Source organism: Dendrobates tinctorius, unplaced genomic scaffold (genome assembly GCF_039654945.1).
Source record: "Dendrobates tinctorius isolate UK_male_01 unplaced genomic scaffold, ASM3965494v1 ptg000191l, whole genome shotgun sequence".
In the NCBI taxonomy this organism is placed as follows: domain Eukaryota; kingdom Metazoa; phylum Chordata; class Amphibia; order Anura; family Dendrobatidae; genus Dendrobates; species Dendrobates tinctorius.
The window spans coordinates 12,124,671-12,144,084 of NW_027361858.1; the positions used below are offsets into that span (position 1 = coordinate 12,124,671).

The window sequence follows — 19,414 nt, forward strand, 5'->3', positions numbered from 1 at the left end:
AAGCTCGTCGACAGAGCGCAGTCGTACGAGCACTCCATCTGCAGCTGCCACTGTTGCACACAAGGTGTCCCCCTATCGAGCAGCTAGTGGAAAGCGTCAGCAGGCTGTGTTGCAGATGATGTGTTTGGGCGACAGACACACCGCCGAGGTGCTGGCCGAGTACTTGAAGCGACAAACTGAGTCATGGCTGGGCAGTGTACATCTTGAGGCAGGCAAGGTAGTTAGTGATAACGGCCGTAATTTTGTGGCAGCCATAGCCCTTTCAAAACTCAGCCACATACCTTGCTTGGCTCACACCTTGAACCTGGTGGTGCAGTGCTTCCTCAAAAATTATCCAGAGTTAACAGCCCTGCTCCAGAAGGTGCGAAGACTGTGCGCGCACATCCGCCGGTCGCCTGTACACTCCGTTCGTATGCAAAAGCTGCAGCGATTGCTCCACCTTCCCAACCACCGCCTCATTATCGACATTGCAACAAGGTGGAACTCCACCCTGCACATGGTGGAGCGGCTGTGCGAGCAGAGGCAGGCCATAATGCATTTGTGGGAGGATACACGGCCAGGCACTTTGAGAGCAGACATGGAGTTGACAGGTGTGCAGTGGTCGAAGCTGAAAGGCCTCTGTAAAGTCCTTCAGTGTTTTGAGGAATGCACACGGCTGGTAAGCGCAGACGACGCCATCCTAAGCATGAGCATCCCACTTATGCGTCTGCTCATGCAAACTTTGACGCACCTTAAGGAGCAGGCGTCTGCAGCCAATGTTGATGAGGAGGAAGAGGAGGAGGGAATCCTTGATGACATTCAGCCATTGTCTGCTCAGGGACCTCTCCTGGACGAGGTGGAGGAAGAAGAGGAGGAGGAGGAGGATGATGGGGATGATTACTTAGGGGAGGAGGATGCATCTCGTGGGGCAAGTGAAAATGTTGGCGTGGCAAGGTCTGGTACAGGGTTTGTGCGTGACTGGAGGGATGTGGATTTGCCAGAAAGTGCTCCTCCACCCAGCACTCGCAGTGCATCATTGACACCGGGAACATTGGCCCACATGTCAGATTATGCCTTGCAGATCCTAAAAAGGGACCCCCGCATTGCCAAAATGATGAACGATGATGACTACTGGTTGGCCAGCATCCTGGATCCACGCTATAAAGGCAAATTACAAAACATCATGCCACAGGAGAACCTTGACCTAATATTGGCTAATAAACAAGCAACTCTGGTAAATCGGTTGCTTGAGGCATTCCCAGCACACAGCAGCGGTGATGGTTCTCACACGAGCCGTACGGGCCGGGGTCAGCTTGGCAGAGGTGTTCGTGGTGCACACAGCAGAAGTGGCGTTGGAGACAGGGGTTTCATGACAATGTTGTGGACTGATTTTTCAAGTACCGCTCACACAACTGGTAATACTGCATCGATGGAAAGTGACAGGAGACAGCAGTTGTCAACTATGGTTACAAACTACTTTTCCTCCCATATCGATGTTCTCCCACACAGGTCATTCCCCTTTGACTATTGGGCCGCTAAACTGGACACCTGGCCTGAATTGGCACAATATGCCTTACAGGAGCTCGCTTGCCCAGCTGCAAGTGTGCTATCGGAAAGAGTCTTCAGTGAAGCTGGATCAATCTTGACAGAAAAAAGGACCCGTCTGTCAACCCAAAATGTAGATGATCTAACCTTCATTAAAATGAACCATGCATGGGTTTCCAAGGATTTTGTCCCACCTTCCCCTGATGACACATAGGGTGACAGAAAAATGGCTTGCTTTGGTCCACCTCTTCCTGGGACTTGACCTATTTCGCCTTTTGCATCAGCTGAATGTCCAAAATCAACATATGCCACTTTCTAAAACTCCCTAACTGTGCTGCCTCCCCCCCCCCCATGGCCGGGGTCACCACCTAGCGCACGACACCGTGCAAGTGCCGTTGCCCTGGACAGGTGGGTAGGCCGAATCTTGGGCGCGGGCACTGGCACAGGGTCCCTCATAGTGCAATCAAGTGTCTCTGACGGTGGTGGTGCACACCCGCCGTCAGACACACCGCTGTACTATGAGGGGCCCAGTGCCAGTACCGACGCCCATGAGTGGGCCCCCCTTGCTTGGGCAAGGCCCCAGCATTTGCTATCTTTACCTCTCCCTGCTCCTCCGCTGTGTAGTCTGGGCCGTCAAATCCATACTGTGCCTGACACCGTCTGAGCCTGCCTCCTGATGTATAGACATATATTTTGAATGTGTACGCTATCCATACATGTTATCCGGGGATACGGTACCCTTTCTCACCTTTGTACAATCACGTGCAAGCCATACTGGGCCTAACACCGTCTGAGCCTGCCTCCTGATGTACAGACATATATTTTGAATGTGTACGCTATCCATACATGTTATCCGGGGATACGGTACCCTTTCTCACCTTTGTGCAATCACGTGCAAGCCATACTGGACCTAACACCATCTGAGCCTGCCTCCTGATGTATAGACATATATTTTGAATGTGTACGCTATCCATACATGTTATCCGGGGATACGGTACCCTTTCTCACCTTTGTGCAATCACGTGCAAGCCATACTGGGCCTAACACCATCTGAGCCTGCCTCCTGATGTATAGACATATATTTTGAATGTGTACGCTATCCATACATGTGATCCTGGGATACGGTACCCTTTCTCACCTTTGTGCAATCACGTGCAAGCCATACTGGGCCTAACACCGTCTGAGCCTGCCTCCTGATGTATAGACATATATTTTGAATGTGTACGCTATCCATACATGTTATCCTGGGATACGGTACCCTTTCTCACCTTTGTGCAATCACGTGCAAGCCATACTGGGCCTAACACCGTCTGAGCCAGCCTCCTGATGTATAGACATATATTTTGAATGTGTACGCTATCCATACATGTTATCCTGGGATACGGTACCTTTCTCACCTTTGTGCAATCACGTGCAAGCCATACTGGGCCTAACACCGTCTGAGCCTGCCTCCTGATGTATAGACATATATTTTGAATGTGTACGCTATCCATACATGTTATCCTGGGATACGGTACCCTTTCTCACCTTTGTGCAATCACGTGCAAGCCATACTGGGCCTAACACCGTCTGAGCCTGCCTCCTGATGTATAGACATATATTTTGAATGTGTACGCTATCCATACATGTTATCCGGGGATACGGTACCCTTTCTCACCTTTGTGCAATCACGTGCAAGCCATACTGGGCCTAACACCGTCTGAGCCTGCCTCCTGATGTATAGACATATATTTTGAATGTGTACGCTATCCATACATGTTATCCTGGGATACGGTACCCTTTCTCACCTTTGTGCAATCACGTGCAAGCCATACTGGGCCTAACACCGTCTGAGCCTGCCTCCTGATGTATAGACATATATTTTGAATGTGTACGCTATCCATACATGTTATCCTGGGATACGGTACCCTTTCTCACCTTTGTGCAATCACGTGTAATCCATACTGCGCGTGAGAATGGCTGGCGAGCTGTTAAGCAAGCTACAGCACCTGTGGTTTGCACACGTAAGTTTTTCATTTTTTCAGGAATGACGGTTAGACCTAATTCCGGAACTGCGGTTGACCTGCACTTACTGGGAAATCATCGTTCGCGGGTAATAATTGTAATCAGTGATCCCCATCACTAACGTTGTTCAGCGGGTTATCTGCACCTGTAAGCGACAAACGCTGGCCTTTTCAGTGTAGCGCACATGCAGCCACGGACATGTAAGGGCATGACACACCAGTTATTGGCCAATCTCATGTGCCAGAGCCTCACGTGTCCCTCTAGTAAGCCGGACTCGGACCGCGGGGCATGACGGAGTCTCGTTCGTTAACGGAATTAAGCTTGCAATGTGTGCATCTGTTCTGTAGCTGGCATGGTTTAGGTTTCCCAGGTGGAGTCGAATTTAACCGTAGGCTCCACTCCTGGTGGTGCCCTTCTGGACATTCCTTTAAGGTTCAGCTTTGCAACCATACTGCCCACGTAAAACAAACACTTTGCCTTCATGAACGCTGTTTGGAGGGTCATGACTCGTGGGAATAACGCCGCCCAATCAGTTAACCTGCTAGAGAGATCCTTCGTTGCTCCCAAGCATGACATCACACTCCCTAGGAGGAAGGTAATGCCACTGTGACGACCGTACTCCTGGGGGCGACACAAGTGCACTGATGCCCAGCCACTGCTCGATGAATCTGCTGGTACATTGACCCAGACCACTACATTCCCCTCGCACGCTACATGGCCTGAATCTGACCCTGATGAAACTCAGGTTACCCTTCCCATATACAGTTCCATCTTACACGGTGACAAAGAGGAAGCTGCAGATGAAAGTGCAGGTTCGGCCCACCCACCATCAGACACACCACCGTACTATCAGGGGCCCTGTGCCAGTGCCGTCGCCAACGAGTGGGCCCCCCCTGCTTGCTCAGGATCACAGCACTTGCAAGGTTGAAATACTGTGCAGTGAGATGGAAGATGGGGACGACGAATAGTCCAGACTAGTAAAGGGATTCCCTAGCGAGGAGACTTATTTGATTGTTTTCAATGTTGGGACAGCAATTTTTGGGGAGCACTATACTCTGGAGAATGATACATGGGGCCCACCATACACTGGAACATTCCAAAGGTGGACATCAGACACTGGAGCAGCATTTACACGGCCCATTATACACTAGAGCATTAGAAATGGGGCCCATTATGTTTGGAGCATTATTTGGGCCCATAAGACAGTGGAGCTTCATCCATGGGGACCAACATATACTGTAGCATTATGTGGAGCTCATCATATACTGTTTCAAACATTATATAGGACCAATGATTCTGTATGGAGAAATAGATGGGCCTTGTCATGAGATGTAAAAAGTGAAGTATTTTTCATTGTACTATACCGCTATTTCTCTGCCGTATCGGAGCATGATGAGTTGTGGTATGTGTTAAAGGGGCGCTCTTTCGCCCAGGGCACATGAAAACCTGGAGCCAGCCATACCCCCCCACAACTTTAGCCAAATAACCCCCATTTTTCAGTGCGTAACTTGTATTATGAAGTTAATTAAGGTTGACAAGCTTAAGTAAGAAGAATTGATGCTTTTGGCACTCAAATGGGCACTGTCGGTGTGTTTCCTGTCCTCCTCTCACTGCCGACTTTTATTCCCCATTGACTTACATTGGGTTTCGTGTTTCGGGACGACCCCGACTTTTCCCTATAATCGGCCGATCTTGCTCGACCCGACTTTTGGAAAAGTCGGGTTTCACGAAACGAAACTCGACCCTAAAAAACCAAAAGTCGCTCAACTCTATTGATAATGTATATGTTGAATGCTTGCACTACTGCTACATATGAAGATGTATTACCGCTCACTTTACTGGTACTGCTATATATATATATACAGTGGGGAAAAAAAGTATTTAGTCAGTCAGCAATAGTGCAAGTTCCACCACTTAAAAAGATGAGAGGCGTCTGTAATTTACATCATAGGTAGACCTCAACTATGGGAGACAAACTGAGAAAAAAAAATCCAGAAAATCACATTGTCTGTTTTTTTTTCATTTTATTTGCATATTATGGTGGAAAATAAGTATTTGGTCAGAAACAAGCAATCAAAATTTCTGGCTCTCACAGACCTGTAACTTCTTCTTTAAGAGTCTCCTCTTTCCTCCACTCATTACCTGTAGTAATGGCACCTGTTTAAACTTGTTATCAGTATAAAAAGACACCTGTGCACACCCTCAAACAGTCTGACTCCAAACTCCACTATGGTGAAGACCAAAGAACTGTAAAAGGACACCAGAAACAAAATTATAGCCCTGCACCAGGCTGGGAAGACTGAATCTGCAATAGCCAACCAGCTTGGAGTGAAGAAATCAACTGTGGGAGCAATAATTAGAAAATGGAAGACATACAAGACCACTGATAATCTCCCTCGATCTGGTGCTCCACGCAAAATCCCACCCCGTGGGGTCAGAATGATCACAAGAACGGTGAGCAAAAATCCCAGAACCACGCGGGGGGACCTAGTGAATGAACTGCAGAGAGCTGGGACCAATGTAACAAGGCCTACCATAAGTAACACACTACGCCACCATGGACTCAGATCCTGCAGTGCCAGACGTGTCCCACTGCTTAAGCCTGGACATGTCCGGGCCCATCTGATGTTTGCTAGAGAGCATTTGGATGATCCAGAGGAGTTTTGGGAGAATATCCTATGGTCTGATGAAACCAAACTGGAACTGTTTGGTAGAAACACAACTTGTCGTGTTTGGAGGAAAAAGAATACTGAGTTGCATCCATCAAACACCATACCTACTGTAAAGCATGGTGGTGGAAACATCATGCTTTGGGGCTGTTTCTCTGCAAAGGGGCCAGGACGACTGATCCAGGTACATGAAAGAATGAATGGGGCCATGTATCGTGAGATTTTGAGTGCAAACCTCCTTCCATCAGCAAGGGCATTGAAGTTGAAACGTGGCTGGGTCTTTCAACATGACAATGATCCAAAGCACACCGCCAGGGCAATGAAGGAGTGGCTTCGTAAGAAGCATTTCAAGGTCCTGGAGTGGCCTAGCCAGTCTCCAGATCTCAACCCTATAGAAAACCTTTGGAGGGAGTTGAAAGTCCGTGTTGCCAAGCGAAAAGCCAAAAACATCACTGCTCTAGAGGAGATCTGCATGGAGGAATGGGCCAACATACCAACAACAGTGTGTGGCAACCTTGTGAAGACTTACAGAAAACGTTTGACCTCTGTCATTGCCAACAAAGGATATATCACAAAGTATTGAGATGAAGTTTTGTTTCTGACCAAATACTTATTTTCCACTATAATATGCAAATAAAATGAAAAAAAAAACAGAAAATGTGATTTTCTGGATTTTTTTTTCTCAGTTTGTCTCCCATAGTTGAGGTCTACCTATGATGTAAATTACAGACGCCTCTCATCTTTTTAAGTGGTGGAACTTGCACTATTGCTGACTGACTAAATACTTTTTTCCCCACTGTATATATATATATATATATATATATATATATATATATATATATATTATGTTACCATTCTTTAGAGGCTGTGTTCCTAGTACTACACTGTAAATAAAATAAAGTGATGTGTATTGATGTTCATGTGTAGTTTAGGGTAAGTAAGTGCATTCTTTTGGGGACATTAGAGAAGGGCACTTTAGTACATAGTTCTTATACATAGGGTAAGTGTAGTTCTGTTGTGGGCCACTAGATGGGGGCATACTTATAGGTATGGCTGATAGGATGTTTATAGAGGGTTAATTGTAGGAGGGGCTGCCTGGTAGTAAGAGAGAAGTTTTTAGGAAATTAAGTCAGACGGGGCCAGGGTGCCCTAGTGTTCACATGAACTATAGGCCCGGAGAGCTTGGCAGCCACGCAACGTCAAAGCGCTGCAGCCACGTTACCCACAGTCATTGTTTGTCATAGCAGTGGGCCAGAACAGGAAAGGAAAGATGTGGTGACTTATCGCCTGGGCAGATGCTTTTAGGGCAGGAGTCGGTTGGGCTGATGAGATGAGAGAAGTTGGAGCTTCGACGATATCGGTACAGACGGGACAGATGCTTTACCAGACGCAACCAAACCTGGTGACTGATGATTTTGAGTCTGGGGTGAATCAGGCAGAAGGAATTGTCATCATTGCGAGGTCAGGCCAGAAAGGAACTGGGGAGCAGTCTAGGACGGATCGGTCTGGGCATGTACTGCACTGAAGCGACAGCCAGAAAGGGAAAGATGAGGAAACAAGTAAATGTCACGATGTACCAACTGTGGATGTAACGTGTGAAGTACTCAGTAAAGAAAATGTTAAAGTTAACTTGGACTGTGTCTCCATTGGGGTCACAAGGAAGAGGGACCGTCGTTGCCTGGGAAGTGCCCAGAGGAAGCTGAATTTGGAGATGCAGGTACGCTGAAGAGAAGAGTACAGTTTTCTGTAGGGGAAGGACTGGAAATAGAGGTTGCAGCAATTCAGGTCATGACTATAGTCCTGTCCCTCCCTTACATCAGCATTTACAGCTTTGAATTTAAGTTAAAATTAAAGGAAACCTGTCATCAGTGTTGGCCGATATAAGTTACGGCCATCACTTTTCAAGGCTGACATACAGCATTCTATAATGCTGCATATCTGCCCCAACTTGACTTGTAAGAGTAGAAAAATAACTTTTATTATACTCACCTGCGTGATGGTCCGGTCCAAGGAGTGTCGTTCTTCTTGGCCCGGCGCCTCCCATCTTCATGCATTGCCATCCTCCTGGATGCTTTGTGCCACGCTCCTGTGCAGACCTACTTCTCTGCCCTGTTAAGGGCAGAGCAAAGTACTGCAGTGCGCAGGTGCCGCAAAAGGTCAAAGAGCCCTGATGCCTGCGCACTGCAGTACTTTGCTCTGCCCTCAGCAGGGCAGAGAAGTACGCCTGTTGGGGAGACTGTGTCATCCACACAAATAAGAAGGAGGACAGTGATCTTAAGAAGATGGGAGGCGCCGGACCAGGACACTCCTTGGACCAGACCACCCCATAGCTGAGTATAATAAAAGTTATTTTTCTTCTTTTCCAGGTCTGGTTGGGGGCTTATATATAGCATTATAGAATGCTGTATATCAGTTCTCAAAGGTGATGGCCGAAACTTATATCGGCCAAAACTGATGACAAGTTCCTTTTAAGAGGTGGGTGAGGGACCAGTGTAGACATGCTATGATACTATTGTTAGAAACCTTTAAGGATAGTAACACTGGTAGTTGATTGAAAGTAAGCGTAGGCCTACGGGTCTGGGAGCCCTAATGCTACAAGCAACACACATAAAAGAAAACCAACTTGGAGTCTAAACATTTCCAAAAATTAGGGGCAGACCCCAGTAAAAGTGGCATCAATTGACCCACAGTAGAAATTACCTAATGGCGCAGCAGTCATGCATGAGCTATGCATGACACAGGGTCTGGGCCACCTTTTACAGCTTTAAAATTAAGAGGTCAGTGAGGGAGTGGTGTAGGCCTGTTGTCCTCTCTGTTCTCCCTCTCCTCGCTCTGAGAGTCACCCTCCTCCTCTTCCTACCTTGACAACACATTACAGTATGCATGCAACTCAGGTATCTGAGTCTCACCAGGATCACATCCACCCCTGGGGGTAACATCTGGTGATGAGGGTATGGATTTTGCTAGGACCCTACTTCTTCCAGCCTCGTATCCAAGTGAAAAAAATTTGGGATGTCATTGCGGATGCTTAACTCTTCTTGAATCTGTGAATCTTTGGAGCAGACCACTGATGCCCATGGAATAGAATGGGTGAACAGCTCTGCATACTCACTCATCTTGGTTCAGTAGAAATTTTATAATGGCGCAGCATGGATGGAAGGGACAGGGCTTGGCCCAGCATTTCTCGCTAACAAATTGATCAGTAAGAGGTGAATAAATGACAGGTGTGGGCCTGGTACTCTGAGTCTCCTTCCACTACCGGCAACCCACCAGATGAAGACCCAACTTGGAGTCCCCACATTTCAAAAAATTATCTACAAGGCGTATTGCCAAGAAATGAGAGCTGAGTAGCCCGTCCAGTAGCATAAGTTGTCAGTTGCCTTTAGATAGGATGAAATGGTGTCTGTTTAGTAGAGCTCTCAGTAACATTACCACCTGCCGAAAGTACACCACAATTTATCCTTGCACCACGAACTCGCTTTTTCCAACTCATGTTGGATGTACCCTTTCCCTCTTTTAATCAGCTGTTTCACAACTCTAGGCCCAGACCTGTCAGTCACCTGTCACTAAATTAACAATCAGTATTTATTTGTGGCTGGACCACAGAATTAGCACAAAAGATTTATAGGTTGAAATGTCGACTGGTCACTCTAGAATCAGCAGCGCTAATGGATTTATATGCTGAAGTGGCAATCTATCTAAACTAGCTGAGAATAAACCGCCTAGCTAACTATCTGACTACTTGCAGCAGCCTCACTACGCTGTTACACTCACAAAATGGCACCAAAACCACATACCCACTTTTTATATGGAGAGGCACATATGACTTTGGCAGCCAATGACTCAAGCCCTTGTGTCTTGAAGTTGTGGAAGGTTTCTGCACCCTGATTGGCTGCCTGAATGTCCACACATTAGGTTAATGAAATAATAAATAAAATAACAGTCCACCGCTCCTCTGTGACCGTTCTTGACTGGCCCAGCCAGAGCCCTGACCTAAACCCAATTGAGCATCTCTGGAGAGACCTGAAAATGGCTGTCCACCAACGTTCACCATCCAACCTGATGGAAATGGAGAGGATCTGCAAGGAAGAATGGCAGAGGATCCACAAATACAGGTGTGAAAATCATCATTCCCAAGAAGACTCATGGCTGAAAAGGGTGCTTCTACTCAATACTGAGCAAGGGGTCTGAATACTTATGACTAGTGTTGAGCATTCCGATACCGCAAGTATCGGGTATCGGCCGATACTTGCTGTATCGGAATTCCGATACCGACATCCGATATTTTTTCAATATCGGATGTCGGTACCGGAATCGGAAGTTCAAAGTCGATTGACAGCCTGACGTCATCATGATGCGCGGTGTGTGCGCATCATGATGCGCCGTCATTTCGGGCCTTTCGGGGGTCTCTGCCGGCCGGCCGGGGGGGCTGTGCAGGCTCTGGTGGTCTGTACCGGCCTGCCGGGGGGCTGTGCCGGCCTGCCGGTGGTCTGTGCAGGCTCCGGGGGGCTGTGCCGGCCTGCCGGGGGGCTGTGCCGGCCTGCCGGTGGTCTGTGCAGGCTCCGGGGGGCTGTGCCGGCCTGCCGGGGGGCTGTGCCGGCCTGCCGGTGGTCTGTGCAGGCTTCGGGGGTCTGTGCAGGCATCGTCCGATGGGACTACAAGTCCCATCGGGCGATGCCTGCTACCATGACAGTGATTGACACATTAGCCAATGATGGGACAGTAGTAGTCCCATCATCCGGCTAATGTGTTGAATGTAAAAAAAAAAAAAAAAAAAAAAAAATTACATGCTACATACATGCTACATACATACAACATGCATACTACATATATACAACATGTAACATACATACTACATATATACTACATGCATACTACATACATGCTACATACTACATGCATGCTACATACATACTACATGCATGCTACATACATACTACATGCATGCTACATACATACTACATGCATGCTACATACATACTACACGCTACATACATACTACATACATACTACATATATACTACATGCATGCTACATACATACTACATGCTACATACATACTACATATATACTACATGCATGCTACATACATACTACATGCTACATACATACTACATATATACTACATGCATGCTACATACAATACATTCATACAATACATACATAGACATACAGTACATATAACATAGAGTAACATACTTACCAATACTTGTCACATTGTTCCCCGAAGCCATTGTCATGTACGGAATAAATATTAACATAACAAACCACAAAAATACTCACCCATGATCCGAAGCAGTCCACGAGTGTGTCCCACGACGATCTTGGGAAGAGAACTGCAGCATCAGCTGATGCTGCCGCTCTCTACAGGCTGCAGGAATCCAATGACGGAAGGGAGGTATCCTTCCGCACTGTATTCCTCCGCCACTTAAAAAAAAAAGTCCCTAGTCTCACTTTATGCCATTGCTGCGTGGGAATTTCCCACGCAGCAATGGCATAAAGTGAGACTAGGGACTTTTTTTTTGTATGTATGTAGGATGTATGTAGCATGTAATTTTTTTTTTTTTTTTTTTTTTTTTTTTACATTCAACACATTAGCCGGATCATGGGACTACTACTGTCCCATCATTGGCTAATGTGTCAATCACTGTCATGGTAGCAGGCATCGCCCGATGGGACTTGTAGTCCCATCGGACGATGCCTGCACAGACCCCCGAAGCCTGCATAGACCACCGGCAGGCCGGCACAGCCCCCCGGCAGGCCGGCACAGCCCCCCGGAGCCTGCACAGACCACCGGCAGGCCGGCACAGCCACCCGGCAGGCCGGCACAGACCACCGGAGCCTGCACAGCCCCCCCGGCAGGCCGTCACAGCCCCCCGGCAGGCCAGCACAGACCACCGGAGCCTGCACAGACCCCCTGGCAGGCCGGCACAGCCCCCCGAAAGGCCCGTACAGACCCCAGAGAGGCTGTACAAGGCAAAAATAGGGTTTTTCTTATTCCGATACCGGAAGTCCCATAGACTTGAATGGGACTTCCGGTATCGGAATCGGCGATACCGATACTTTTTTTTAAGATCGGCCGATCCATTCCGATCCGATACTTTGAAGTATCAGACGGTATCGCTCAACTCTACTTATGACCATGTGATATTTCAGTTTATCTTTTTTAATAATTTTTTTAAAAAATGAACTGTTTTGAATTTACCAAATGGCTGCAATGAAACAAAGAGTGAAAAATTTAAAGGGGTCTGAATACTTTCCATACCCACTGTATGTGAAGAACCGCATCTCGCAGCTCCACCTGACATCACTAAAACGTCGAGAGGTCATGCGGTACAGTCTCCACACTTTCACCAACGGGGCGCTCCGAACCAACTTGGGATACATAAAGTCAGCTTGACACAGTTTTAAACAGTCACCCCTTGTCTACATGAGCAGAGGGAGGCACGGGGAATGAGAGAGGGTGGCCAATGCAGATGTTGGCGTGACACAACACTCGCTCACAACCGTGACAGGCTGAGAGACCCCTTTCACTAGCACCATTGAAACAGAGCCTGGCCAGCCCAGTAGGACTTTAACAGCAAGTAAATGAGGATCTTTAATAGCAAGTAAATTGCAAAGTTGCTTATTTTTACTAGAACGTTTCAATTTGATCCATTTGTGATGTTGAGAAAGACAGTTTCATAACAGTTTGTAACTTACATGTTCAAAATAGCAGTCATAGCCTTCCGGAGAGGCCTTCTTCAGAGCTTCATCCAAAGAGCTCACTTTCTTGTAGTTAAAAGCTTCATCAAAACCAATTTCTTTTAAATATGCAAGTTTTTCATCTGACCCAGCAGATCCAACTACTTTACAGCCCTGGAGATAAAAAATATTTTTTATAATAACAAATACACTCATATCAAATATCTATTCGCATTCATTACATATTTTGAGCCTGATTTATCAAAGCTTTTAGATCAGTATTCTGTTCTAAAAATGTTTATAAAGTTGCATAATTTTGGTCCAACTGGCAGCTGCACTAAAATTCTGCGACTTTTGAAGTTTTGACACTATTTTCGTTCAGATTCAACAAAGTGGGCCAAGTTTGGGAAGGACAAGGCAACCTCCACTTGCCAAATTTGGGATGAGTTCTGATGTTTGCTATGCCACAAATCTTACTCCATTAGAGAGTAGAGTAGGATTAGTGACGAGTAATGATGAGTGAGTATACTCGTTGCTCGGGTTTTCCTGAGCATGCTTGGGTGTCCTCCGAGTATTTTGGCATGCTTGGAGATTTAGTTTTGTCGACGCAGCTGCATGATTTGTGGTTGCCAGACAGCCCGAGAACATGTGGGAATTCTCTAACAAACAGGCAATCCCCACATGTATTCAAGCTGTCCAGCAGCCACAAATCATGCAGCAACATCGACACAATACTCGGAGAACACCCGAGCATGCTCGGGAAAACCCACGCAGCGAGTATACTCGCTCATCACTAGTGGCGAGACTCACACAGAAGTGTATGCCACTTGTTCGAAGTTCCTGATTCATGAAGAGGTGTATGCCTCTTCATGAATCAGGAGCATCTGACTCCAGTGTATGTCTTCAAGACTGGCAAGGTTCTGAACAGTTCTGTGGTTATATGCACTGTGCATGCAGTACAAAGATGTTCACTGGTGGCACAGACTGACGATATCCCTTAGCCCAGGGTACTCGCAGACAAAGTCAGGTCCTTAATGGACTGGTACACAAGGTGTCAGGTAAGTAAATACCTGCTTTTGTGTGTCTTGGAGCATGGGTTCCAAATTAATTTTAGAATCTGGTTTGGGGTTTAAATTAATTTTAGAAGGCTGATGTCAGAACTGTAGTATCTGACAAACTGGATTTTGACATGGTAAAAAAAAGTTAACCTCTTCTCCTTTTTTTGTTTTTTATTGTTTCTTTGACAGTTGTGATTGTTACCTTGCCCTTGTTAACACTGTTGTGTTGTTGATTATTTATTCTGTTTTTGAATAAGAGCTATTTTTTAGCACAGTTTTTTATTAATTGTTTGTGCTACTTATTTTTAGTCTTTTTTTCTCTTTTGAAAAAAATGCTAGGAGTTCCCAGAAATATCCATTTTTTCTCTGGATTCCAGAATGCTATAAAGGTTGGGAAAACTGTGCATATTTTAAATGCATTTTTTGAGAAATAAAATCATCAACATATGGTAAAATATAAACATGACGGCTGAGTTATAAAACCCCTCATACTGCATGTCATGACAGTAGCCCCTTTTATACCATTTGGATAAGTATGCAGAGTAATTCAGAACCTCATGTACCTTTATCTTAGCAATTTGTCCTACTATTGTGCCCACAGCACCAGCAGCACTGTTCACAAGCAAGACTTCCCCTGGCTTTGGATTGCAGATTTCCTGTAGACCAATGTATGCTGTTACTCTGGTTAGAGAAAGAATTTAAAGTAATTTAACATTGGATTACATAACCATGCATACACGCTATGATTAAGAGTATGGTAGCGCTTGAAACGCATAGGCCTAAATCCATGTTTTTTCTTGGTTTTAAATAAATAATGTTTTTAACAATTTTTTTTTCACGCTTTTTCTCTAAAATATGTTTTAGGCGGTAGCTGGACTACTTTGCCATTTCCTCTTCATGTCTACTTACCTGAAACCGGAGTCAGGATTTGCCCGTGCAGGGCACCCTCTGGGAAACATTGCCTGTACTGGTGAGCTTATGTGAACTTTTTTCTTACTTTCACTAATGATCACAAACACACAGCCAATACAACTCTCATTTGATTTTACAGAAAGAAAATAAAGCTGCTAGAATGGGCCAGCTAATCATCTGACCTGAATCCAATAGAAAATTCATGGGATGAACTAATGCTCAGAGTTCACAGAAGGAGCCACAAAACTTTCAGGTCTTGAAGCGCGTTTGTGTGGAAGAATGGGCCAAAATCACACCTGAGCAATGTATGCGACTAGTTTCTCCATACAGGAGGTATCTTGAAGCAGTCATCACCAGCAAAGGCTTTTCTATGAAATATTAATTACATTTCAGTAAGTGTATTCAATCCTTTTTCCCTGTGTCTTTTCTCATTATTACACTTAATTTATGGGCATCTTAGAAAGATATTTACTTAGAAAATTGTTGACGTGTTCAATACTTATTTCCACCCGGTCTATGTACATCTGTAAACATGGGCAATTTATGTTGGTGCACCAGCTACATTTCTCTCCCTTCACAATTAGAGTATAACATATTGTCTTTTCATTTGATTATTGCAGGAATTTCATGGTTTATTCTTTGTCTATTCATCCTCCAAAATGTGGACCAATAGATTATATGAATTTTATCCAGATGTTTCAGGAGGTTATAAAAACATTGAGGTGTGTACTTTTAAGGCTTACCCAGGCATGCCAACAGCTCCAAGTGCCAGTGATCTTGGCAGTGATTCAGGCCAAATGGATGGCAAAGCACGGAGTTCTTTCCCATCTGATATGAAATATGTGGTCCAGCCTGACTGTGCAACATAATAATTTCCAACAGCAAAGGCAGGATTTTTGCTTTCTATCACCCTGGATTAAAAACAAAAACATAAAGTAAATGATCAAATGCTTAATATTATTGTTCTCTGCAATATAGAGCTAACAGTATTACACCCTCACTATATAAATAGACATTGGTCTCAAGCCGAGAAACAGCAGCCAAATGACCATTTATTTTCTAACTTGTGATAGAGTAGCATCACAATCAGGTAAAGGTAGACACAATGGGTATTTGGTGAGTTTTTGACACTGCATACTTTTGCTGTATATGGGATTTATAAAAAAAAATCTCATGCCTATTGTGATAAATATACCTTTTATTTGCAGAATTTGCCTATAGACTTGAATGAGCTGAGGACAATCCGCAGTTAATAAAAGTATAGTGTCTATGCGTTTTTAGCGCATTTCCACATCAGGAACACAATAGAAATGCATGGAATCCGCACTTGATTTTATCAATAAAGTTTTAAGAAAGCCAAATACCAGGAAGTATCAAAAACAAAGCAGCATTATGTAAAACACAGCAAAAGAGGCAAAAAAAAGTAGTAGAAAAAATGCGATAAAAACACATGTACAAAAAATAAAAAATGTAATGAAAAACAACGCAAGTAACCTAATTTTGATAACTGGTATGGAAATGCCACAGAAAATCTGCAACACCAAAGATCCACCAAATACTCATCATGACAGCTTAGCCTAACACCTCAAATGTTTGGTCTGGACTCCTTGTTAGGGCTCATTAACATTACTGTGAATAGATAGAATAGAATTAATAGATAGCACTTGTACCTTTGACTAAATATGAGGCTGTTCACATGTCCATGGTTTTTGTCGGACTCAGTGGCTTGTGCAAAATCATGGAGACATATCCGATAGTCATCCGAGTATGCGATCAAACTTGGCAATGAAAGTCTATGGGTCTTTGAAAAAATGTGACTGCGCTTGGATAACATCCGTGAGCTGCCTGTTTTTCCTTGACTGACAGATAAGAAAAAAACGCTTTCCCACTTTTCTTAAGTGAAAAAAACTGATGAAACTCTGATGACACTATTAAAAAATCTGATAAAACGCAGTTAATTTTTCTCATATGTGAAAAAAACTGTTGTCTGAATGAGACTTTCGATTAGCTACAGTGCCATGGGTTGTAAACTTCTCTATTATGTTGAGCACTGCGGACAGAGGAACATCAAGATCTCTGGAGGTGGACATATAACATTGAGGTTGTTGATATTTTTCAACAATTTTGGTTCTCAAGTCCTCAGAACATTCTCTTCTCTGCTCTCAGTTTCTAGTGTGACACTCACAGATACACAATGCAAATATTAAGACAACCTCTCTTTTTATCTGGTTTCAGTTGTGATTTTCATATTGTCCACACCTGTTACTTGCTACAGGTGAGTTTGAACGAGCATCACATGCTTGAAACATGTTTACCTATGATTTAGGAAAAGTGCCAACAATTTTGTTCTGTCCATTTTGGGGATTTTGTGCAAAATTATGTCCAGTTTGCCTTTTTTTCTCTTTTTTTGTGCTGTTCCAATACACACAAAGGAAATAGACATGTGTATAACAAAACATGTGTAATTGTAACAATTTTCCGTGAGAAATATTTCATTTCTGAAACAATTTTTAGGGTGCCAATGCTTTTGTAAAGCGCTGTGGAAGATGATGGCGCTATACAAGTATGGAAAATACAGTAAATAAGTAATGGTTACGATATACCATGTTGCTAGAAGTGATTTTACCTGGCAACCTGTGATCCCATCATGACATCACCTTCTTTCAATGCATACATACTGTATGCTCTGAAAATAGAAGATAGTTTAGATAGACATATCCTCCACATAGCTGTGCAATTATCATGGTCTCCGAATAAGACCAGCATTATATCATAATGCCTAGTAAAATATATTTTTTGCACAGTTTACTTAAGATACTTGTTTAAAAGGTTGCCTAAGATAAACTCAATAAGCTGTAAAAAAAAGTGTTCAGGATCTCTGCAGTGCCACCACTGGAGACATTTACCATTACACAGTGCACATTAAAAGAGTTTCTGTCACCCCATTTGAGCATTTTTAGATAATAATATGGAATATGGACATATACGTTGTACAAGGCTGAAACTAATCATACCTCTATGTCTCTTTGATGATGCTTTGTTCATTAAAAATCCTCGTTTTTGCTTTGATCTTCCAGACTTTGGGGCGTATGCTGCCTGGAAGATAAGACTACCTCCTCTCTCATTTTACTAGAATGAGAGAATATAATGTAGGCCCCTCCACAATATTATTGCCATCAGTACTCAATAACTGATTATATATGTATAATCACAATAATCACCTCTTCTACTGATTCTGGCTCTGCCCCGGTCTCAGCAGCTGCACTGCCGCCTGCCCAACACACACAGCATGGTACATGATGAAATTACATCTATGATGTTGATACAGTTGAATGTGGCATGCACTGGGGGGCAGCAGCAGTAAAGCAGCTGGTGACAGGAGGCAGGAGCCGAATGCTGTGGCTAAAGCATGTGCCGGCTGTGGCTTTAGCCACAGCAGCCCGCTCATGGCTCCTGCCCGCTCCTGCCTCCTGTCACCCGCTGCTCCACCGCTGCTGATCTGCTGGCATCGGGCAGCCCCCCTGAGTCAGGGGCCCCATAGCAGCTGTGTGGTGTACAGCTATTGGCAACACGCCACTGGTTGGGGACCCCTGGGGCAGTAGGGGGCCAGCACAGCTGACGACCCTGTATGCCAGCAGATGTCAGTGCCTGGTCCCACAGGAGATTCTTCCAGTTCTCCGGTGGGCCATTCTGACCCTGCTTTCATCTTTTCAGAGTGCTGGAGAACACTAGGACCGGAAGTCACAGGCACGGGATTTCCAGGCACGCATCAGAATGAAACGGGGACCAGGGCTGAAGTCGTGGCTCTCAAGGGGCATTTTGTTGCACCCTGGCCCTCCGTCACATACACACAATGTCCCAGTCATAGCGAACCTTTTTGTCCGCTTTCCCATCCATCTGGATCCTCTCTGGTCCGCTGGGGGGTTTCTTTCTTGAGATTCCACACAAAGAGAGACAGTCAAATTCCTGCTTAAAACAAACTGTTTTACTCAGTTCCTTTCTCAGCTCGTCCAGTTCACATTTAGGTACAGCACAAGATACTTCACCAGACACAACATTTTCTGTCCCTGTGCTGTCCCTCACTTCTTCGGAATCTAGCAGGGTTTCACCTGTGGTGCCCCTGAGGGTCTGAACGCCACAGAGGTACTGCACCTCATCCAGAGGTGTGATAACCCACCCTCAGGTAAGGAGGGAGCACCACCTGGGACAATTGCACGCAAGACACACTAGTTCAGTTAGGGCATCTGGGTGTACCCTTCTGGAGGATAGCCTCATCCCAGACTGGCTAGGAAAGGGTGTTGGTAGGTGAGTGAGAAAGGTAGAGAAGAGGGAAGAGCTAAGGAGATGGGGTGACAAGGAGTGTAGCCAATCAGTGACAGAGCGGTGACAGTGAGTGGATGGAGTTAAGCCTGAGGTAAATGATCTTTCTGGAAGATCCAGTCAGTTGGTGACGAGACAGCGAAGGAGTAATAGGAGTCAAAGCCAGAGTGAAGGAAGAAGAACTGAAAGAAAGTTTAGAGAGGACAGAAGGGGTCCTAGGGGCACGGGTAGTGCGATAAGCCA

At 45.1% G+C, this 19,414-nt stretch overlaps 1 protein-coding gene across 2 annotated transcripts in view; it reads right to left on the bottom strand.

Moving 5' to 3' along the window:
• The window catches only part of LOC141055757 (prostaglandin reductase 1-like), a 69,340-nt gene that overhangs the window by 23,354 nt on the left and 26,572 nt on the right, over positions 1-19,414 (bottom strand). Inside the window, exons 3-6 of one of the 2 annotated variants that reach the window (XM_073552454.1) lie at positions 17,478-17,537; positions 15,595-15,762; positions 14,503-14,620; positions 12,900-13,055 (exon numbers count right to left, since the gene is read on the bottom strand). In XM_073552454.1, coding sequence (XP_073408555.1) covers positions 12,900-13,055; positions 14,503-14,620; positions 15,595-15,762; positions 17,478-17,537 — 502 coding nt within the window. Of the gene's footprint in view, positions 1-12,899; positions 13,056-14,502; positions 14,621-15,594; positions 15,763-16,521; positions 16,701-17,477; positions 17,538-19,414 lie in introns of those variants that run through there. The other variant, XM_073552453.1, reaches the window with a different exon arrangement.